This window comes from Echinops telfairi, unplaced genomic scaffold (assembly GCF_000313985.2).
Source record: "Echinops telfairi isolate 266 unplaced genomic scaffold, ASM31398v2 ScPeMD7_7467;HRSCAF=8505_1, whole genome shotgun sequence".
Taxonomy (NCBI): domain Eukaryota; kingdom Metazoa; phylum Chordata; class Mammalia; order Afrosoricida; family Tenrecidae; genus Echinops; species Echinops telfairi.
In genome coordinates, this window is record NW_022111368.1 from 28,878,809 (window position 1) to 28,886,824 (window position 8,016).

The 8,016-nt window shown below is 44.5% G+C and overlaps 1 protein-coding gene across 1 annotated transcript in view; it reads left to right on the forward strand.

The window, feature by feature from the left end:
• MRPS5 (mitochondrial ribosomal protein S5) overlaps positions 1-8,016 on the forward strand; it is a 19,098-nt gene that overhangs the window by 4,045 nt on the left and 7,037 nt on the right. The window contains exons 3-6 of the mRNA XM_030888499.2: positions 1,117-1,242; positions 2,565-2,798; positions 4,366-4,400; positions 6,991-7,081. Coding sequence (XP_030744359.1) covers positions 1,117-1,242; positions 2,565-2,798; positions 4,366-4,400; positions 6,991-7,081 — 486 coding nt within the window. The remainder of the gene's footprint in view (positions 1-1,116; positions 1,243-2,564; positions 2,799-4,365; positions 4,401-6,990; positions 7,082-8,016) is intronic.

The following is an 8,016-nucleotide window of genomic DNA, read 5'->3' on the forward strand; positions in this document are numbered from 1 at the left end:
GCTGGACCCTCCACCAACCCTTCAGTGAGCAGTCGAGTGCTGAACCTATTGCACGCCCCCCCCCCATAAAATTCATTAGTGGGCAAGTAAAGACTAAATACCCCACCTGTAGACACTACACCCCCCCCCCAAAGCACACCATTGCCACTGAGTCCCTCCCAGGTCACATCAGCCGCATGTAGCACTGCTCCAGAGGATTGCCGGAGCTGCCATCTACGGAAGCCGGTGGCCAGATCTCCCCCCACCAACCATTCAGTTGGCAGCCAGGTGCCACTGATATTCTTTCCACCAGAGCAAAGGAGAAAATATTGGTTGAAATAAATGATGGAGAAGACTGTGCGGTTCTGGAAATTGACGTGTGGAATTAAATCAATAGTGTCAGTCTCTACCATAGATTCCCAAACGTGTTTGGGCTGCTGCCCTCTTTTCTGGGGCGAAGGGGAAGGGAGGAATTACTCAGTGCCCCACTGGCACTGAAACACTTTTGTCCTCCAGCCCATAATCCAGGACAAAGTGTAGGTATCTGTCTCCCTTTGCAGCCCCCTGGGTCGTTTCAGCTGCCCTCGGGGCAGTATCACCCGCTTCGGGAAGAACTGGTTTATACATAAAGCAAGACAAGCGTAAGGAAGACACACATAAGTATTAACTACCAGACCCTTAAATTGTTTTTCCTACATATTAGTTAGGCTTTAGCTAGAGTTGAAGGTGAATTTGAGCATCTCGTTTTGAAGAATCTACAAACATTATAATCATTAGAGCATTTGCAGAAGAAAAGAACAGATGACTCAGAGTCTTAAGAGTTATGGGTACAGATTGAAATGCTGATTCTTGTTTGGGCTAATAAGGAATAGCTACTGACTAGTTAAAATGGAAGCAAGAAACCAAGAAGAGATCATATAGGTGATAAAAGTCCGGGAAGCCAATCTTGGTAAGTAACTGGGATGTAAATGTTGGCCAACATCTTTGCAGGGGTCATCATGTGACATGTGAAAGGGCGAGTTTAACTTTGCTTTCGTTGACTCGCCGAAGACTTGGTGGAGAGGGCCTCTTTCGGCTGTTTTGTTTCACTGGAGCCTGGAGCTCATCGTAAAATATTGAATCCCCTTCTCGTTGCAGTGACAGCAGATGAGCTGTGGAAAGGTGTTTTAGCAGAGAGCGGTGCTGGAGCAAGAAAAGGAAGAGGCAAAAGAGTTAAGAAAAAGAGAAGAAAGGATTTGAACAGGGGTCAGATCATTGGTGAAGGTAAACGTATTTATGCAAACAGCTAATACCTTTTAGACCGTCCTTTTCCTCTGATTTGATAGAAAACGTACAAAGAGCAGTGCATTTCTCATGAAGAACACTGAGATTTATAGTTTTGAGTGTAGACGGTTTGCTTGTTGCCCCAGGATCCTGGAGGAGAAAAATCCCACAGAAAGGGATTCATACATCCAGTTACAGCCCTTTAGTGTCTGTGGCATGCCATCTGCTGTGACAGTCCCTTCTTCTAATGACAGAACCCAGAATGGATGGGAGGGTGACAGACATTTCCTGCAAAGAGCCAGATAATCATTTCCCATTTGGGGAGCCACATAGCCTCCTGTAACTCACCTGTTGCTGGAGCACCAGATCGCCGTAGAGGTGTACAGTCAGGTGACCCTGCTCATCTGAGCGCGAAGACTATCTACAGCAAGTGGTGGACTTGCTGTGTCCTGCGGGCCTTATTTGCCCACCCTGGAACCCCTGATTGCTTATGTTGTTTTTTTGTTTTTTAAGAAAAACAATGGAATAATGTACTCGAATCAACCTATTTAAAAAAAAAATATATATATATATATGAGACTTTTACATGAATATGAGGACTTCAGAAAGTTCATGGAAAAATGGAATTACAAGAGAATGGAAATTTCCCATGAACTTTTTGAAGCCCTCTCTAGTATCTAAGTAAAAAAATACAAAGATGAGAAACCTCAAGTGCCTTTTATGCCCCTTTCCAGCACCCCAACCCCAGTTGTTTCCCCAGGAAAACACCACTGCTTTTATTTGTCCATCCAGACATACTTTATGCCTTTATATGCATAAGTACCTTAGAAGCAATATGTATTTTCTTGTTTCTAGAAAATAAAGTAAATCATATAACCCATACAGCTTCCCAGTTTCTTCTCATTCACAATAGTTCTTGGAACTTGGTCAACGTCAGTCCCGATTGAACTGTCCCATTTTTGTTGTTACCATGGACTATTCATAGACTGTATCTGCCCTGGGGTGCTTAATCATTCCACCGCGACTAGGTGTTTCCCTTGTGTCTATTTTTTACCTTTGCAAAGAGACTTCCGTGGCCATCCTTGTCCTTGTACGCATTTACCTGACGCCGGTCTGTGTGTGTTTCTCTAGACAATAGCATGTCTTGAAATTACCAGCTCGTAAGGGTATGTTCCCAGAGCCTTGTAATAGATAGTGTCAGTGGCCTGCCAGGTAGATTATGTTAGCCACGATCCCACCAGCACTGTGGTATTATGTAGACACACATCACCTGGCAAAATGATTTAAAAGTATCTTGATGTTCTTAACGTTTCGTGTTTCAGGGCGTTCTGGTTTCCTCTGGCCTGGTCTGAACGTCCCTCTGATGAGAAATGGAGCGGTGCAGACCATCACACAAAGGAGCAAGGAGGAGCAGGAGAAGGTGGAAGCCAACATAATCCAACAGAGAGAGGAGTGGGAACGGAGGAGGAGAATTAAGGCTAAGCGGGAGCGAGGATGGAGCGGAAACTCCTGGGGAGGCGTCAGTCTTGGCCCCCCTGACCCTGGTCCCAACGGAGGTAGCAGAGTCCTTGCAGTTCGGAATTCTTTGGAATGATTTTATGTACTTGCCTGTTGAGGTTGCTTTATTTAAAAAAATAGGATTTGAGTATCTGGTCATATTATTTATTATCCAATGATTATTTTATGGGAAATTAGTGGCCCATCACCAAGAAGTAATCTGTAAGTGGGATGGGTCCCCACATCTTTATTGTGTAGCTTCTCAGAGCCGTTAACGTGGTTGTGTGCATGAGGAGCTCCACGAGCTGCCTGCAGGCTAACGTGTTTACTTAGGTACACTTGGCCCTTTGCGCACCTGTGGAGCAATATGGCTCGGGGGTGCTGAGCCCCAAACCGTTTGTGGCTTAGCCTCATAAGTGCACAGGTGAAACAGAACTTGATAATGCCTTTGAGATCAGTTTAGAAAACTCCAGAATATAAAGATATAAAGGTCACCTGAAAAACTTACTCCTGTTAGTCGATGAGAAATAGACATACGTTTACCTATTTCATGTTTGACTTCCAGAGGAGGGGAGAGGGTGAGACGGCGAGACTCAGAAGAGCTGGTGTAGAGCTGAGCAACATGCTTCCATTAGGAAGGGGAGAGGGTGGGAGAAAGAGGACTAAGTCCATAGACTTAAGATCCCTGTTGAAGACCCAGAACCAGTCTCGGTAAAGAGGAACTTTCCCTCAAACTTTCTGAACCTCCTACATAGATTCACTTGTAACAGACAGAAGGGCAGGGCACGGGCTCAGCTTGGCCTCTATTACTGGTAGTGGAAAGGTTGGCATCTGCCAGTCTTTAAGAGGGAAGTGGGGTGGGGATGTTAATGAATGTGACCACCAGCATATTGATGGTGCAAAGGTGGTGTCTGACTGGCTTCAGAATTTTCCAGTGGGTAGCAGTTGGTCAGAGCTAAGAGGAAAGAAGATGGACCATAGTTGATGATTGTTGGAAATGGGCGATGGACACATAGGTTTTTATTCATCTGTTTGTATTGTTTTTTTTTAATTCATCTGTTTTTGTGTATGATTGACATTTTCTATAATAATAGTAATAATAGAGAGTGTTTGAAATAGCTGCCAAATAGTGCGAGTAGAGTCCTCAGTAAGTGAGCATCAGATGCTAACAGTTCACAGAGAATATGGGGTTGGCTTGGAGACCATGAATGTTTAATCGTGCTTCTCTCCAGCTGGCCAGGTCTGGGCCCACAGTGGTGGAGAGAGACAAGGGTGAGGGAGATGAGAACATTAGCCATATCTGATGGGCTTGATGGAGTAGTGTGAGAGGATGTGAGCGCGCAAGGGAGGCTGGGGAAGAGGAAGGTGTGGAGATGCTGGGTGGTCCAGAGTCAGGCCGTGGGCGTCGAGTAAGAGAGCTAGGGAAGTGGCAGGAGACAGCCATGGGTTTGGGTGGCTGCGTGGGTGGATGTGGTCTGGAGCCGTCCCTGAGGATGATGGTGAACCAGCAGAGGAGCTGAGCATCTTGCTTATTTAAAAGCTGTGCTGATGCCTTGGTTGAAAGATGCTTTCATAAGTGAATTTTGTAGACTTCCATCTGCATGTCTGCTTGTTTTTTCCCTGCAGAAACCTATGACGATTTTGATACCAGAATACTAGAGGTAGGTATGTTGTGTGAGAAATCTGGGTAAGCCTTCGAATCTCTTGGGCAGGTGGTATAGGGAATGGGGCAAGTGGAATTATGAGGGAAAACCTCTGATGCATGTCTTTTTCTGAGACAGAACTGGTTTGGATCAGAACATAGGGAAACTTCCATGTCAGCTCTTGCCTCCGATTGCATCTCCATTTTGGTGGACAACTACCAAATTGAGGTCTCGTGATAACGGAACTTTGGGTGGTTTGTTTATAAAAGACTTTGAAGGTTACATTCAAATGCCTTCTTTTCTAAAGCCAAAGTTCATTAGCAATCTTTGGTTGCTGTGTAAGCCAGCCGCACCGGTCACTCGATGCTATCGAGTTGGTTCCGACTCAGCAACTCTGCAACAGGACAGAACAAGGCATTTCTGGGTCCAGTGTCATCCTCGCCACTGCTGTAGCCACTGTGTCAGTCCATCTCATCCAAAGGCTCCCTGGTTCTGGATTCCCTCTACTTTCTGGAGCATGACGGCACGGCCTTTTCCATCCAGGCACTGGTCTCTCCTGACAACATGTCCAGAGTAGACGAGGCGAAGTCTCGCCATCCTGACGTCTAAGGAGCCTTCTGGCTGTACTTTTTCCCAGACAGATTTATTTGGTTTTGTTTTCCATATTCTTCACCAGCACAATAATTCAAATGCATCGATTCTTTTTTGGTCCTTTTTATTCAGTGTCCCACTTTCACATGCGTCTGAGGTGATTGAAAATACCATGGCTTGGGTCAGGTGCACCTTAGTCCTCAAAGTGACCTCCTTGCTTCTCAACCTTTTAAAAGAAGTCTTGCAGTAGAGTTAGTCAATGCAGTGCACTGCTAAGCTGCAGTTGGTACTCAGTTCAGGGATGTGGAGTTGGGAGGAGCCGCAGGGCACCACTGGAAAGGTTGGGTTTGCCATGAATACCCTACTCTTGATAGGAAGTAGGCCGGAGGTCTACATGTAAGCCCCTGAACCTGGAGCCTGGCTCAATTAGACTTCAATTACTCTTCAGAGCAACCTCTGAACTAGTCCATTTTTCTTTGAAAACCAAACCACTGCCTCAGAGTCGATCTGACCGTTGGCCACCGTGTGTGTGAAGTACCCATGTTCCATAGGATTGTCATAGGATTGTGACCTTTTGGAAGCAGGCCAGTAGGCCTCCCCTCCCTCCTCTTTTTTGGGGGGCATCTCTGGGCAGGTTTGAACCACCAACCTTTGTAGTTAAATGCTTAACCATTTGCCACCCAGATGCCCTATAGCACAATCATCTATTCAGTCTCTGAGCTGTTCTTTTTGAAAATGTATACTGTTTCTTCAATATAAATAGCATTATAGAATTTAAAAATGTTCATTATGCTTTCTGCATCCCAGTTTTGGGGGCACTCTCTTTGAAGAGTTCTTCTGTATGTGGGTGAATTCTTGTGAGATTATAGCAGTGCTCTCCTTTCCTTAGCCTCATTTTCTGGGAAAGGGCCACCCTGAACCAGATAAGCAGCTACTTTGTAAGCCAGTCAGTGGTCTGGGTCTTTGTTATGGATTGATTGTGTGTCCCCCAAATAAGTCACACCCACTGCCGTTGACTTGATTCCAAATACTAGCAACCCCCCTCAGAATATGTGTTGTAAACCCTTACCTCTGTGCCTGTGGGTTGTAATCCCATTTGGGAATGGGATGACTTAGTTATATTCCTGAGACTGGATTATTGTAGGGTGAGTTTTAAGTCAATTTCTTTTGAGACATAAAAGAGCTCACATAAGCCAGTGAAAGAAACAGGAGGTGGGAGAAAGGCCAAGCCACATGAAGATCTTCAGAGACAAGAACCTTCCTTCAGGCCAGCAGAGGAAGACAGCACTCTCTTAGAGCCGGCGCCCAGAACTTGAACCTTCAACCTCCAACTGAGAAGAGAATGTCTGTTTATTAAACCCACCAATGTGTGGTATTTTCTGTTTTAGCAGCAATAGATAACCGAGACATCCTTTCAAATATGAGTGCTGATTTGAAAACAGTAGCTGACAAACCAGATGTTTATTGTTAAGTGTCTTAAAGGCATGACTGAAATAAAAATTGGTAATTTCTTAAAAGGCAAATTAGAAATGGAGTTGGATAAACAGGAGTGGGGATGAAGTGGAAACGTGTGGACCATGTCATTCTTGACCCCCCTGCTCCTGGTCCTGGTGCGGGAGTGGGGTCTGCGGGGCCACATTAACTCGTAAATTGTATACTCAGTTAACAACCCTACAGAGAGTTCTTACGTGTAGCAGAAGAAGCATTGTCTGGTCCACAGAGTGAGGGTTTTATAGGTTCAGATCCCTTTAAAGGTGACCTCAGTTGAACCTTCTAATAATCATATTTAATTTGAAGAGAAACTTTTACTTCCTTTTTGCTTTTGAGGAAAGTGGCTACAGTTTCAACTGGAGAAACCTGAGTGTTTGAGCTTATGGAGTTGGAGAATGTATCTATTCTGTGTGTGTGTGTGTGTGTGTGTGTGTGTGTGTGTGTGTGTGTGTGTGAAGGTTGCGCTAATTTCTCCCCTCCCTAAATTCCTTAAGGTATAATATTTCTGAACTATTTTGTCCTTTAGGTAAGAAATGTTTTCAACATGACTGCAAAAGAGGGAAGAAAGAAATCGGTCCGTGTCCTGGTGGCTGTGGGGAATGGGAGAGGTGCTGCAGGTGAGCACAGAACAGGAACCCCGGCAGTGGCAGTGGCGTAGGGGGAGGACCGGTGTGGTGTGGACTAGCTCTTGGGCCCCTTGGTTCCTTTTGCCAGCCAGACTCTTTCTAATGCTTAACTCTTTCAATGGTCTGCACCCTTAAGACTTACTGAGTCTCTTAGAAAGGAAAAGTAGCTTGTGTAAACTACATCTGCCTTTTTCGGTGAGGGGCTCCTATTTTGATGACGTAAAATGTTCTATTATCCCTAAGAGAGAAACATGAGTGGGGCGTTGCTGAATGCTCAACAATGAGGCCTTAGTTAGACAACAATGCCCACACAGTGTAATATTGTGTAGCCATTTAAGAATATTTAAAGACTTGAAAATTACTTATAAATAATGCCAACTGGGGGAAATGACATAAGGCTGTGTGTAATTTAATTCCATCTTTAAAATAAAAGTGCGTTTGTATGCAAAGAAAAGACTGGAAGGATTATACTCTGAAAAGGTTAGTTGGATTTAGTTCATCGGCTGGCCAATTTATGCAAATTTTCTTCTTCACTCCTTTTTGTTAAAGTTTCCATTAGTGAACATCTGTTTTTGACATTCATGTATGGAAATGTAAAGAAAAGATGATGAAAACAATGTGCCACGGAACCTATCATGACACTGACGTACAAGTCGTACTTAGAGACAGTGGGGACAACGACAAGCCCCCCTCTGTCCTTTTTGCCGGAGGGAGCCTCTCTCTCTCTTTTTAAATCATTTTATTGAGGGCTCATACAACTCTTATCACAATCATTCATACATCCATTGTGTCAAGCACATTTGTACATTTATTGTCATTATTATTCTCAAAACATTTTCTTTCTACTTGAGCCCTTGGTATCAGCTTCTCATTTTCCCCCTCCCTCCCCACTCCCCGCTCCCTCATGAGCCCTTGATAATTTATAA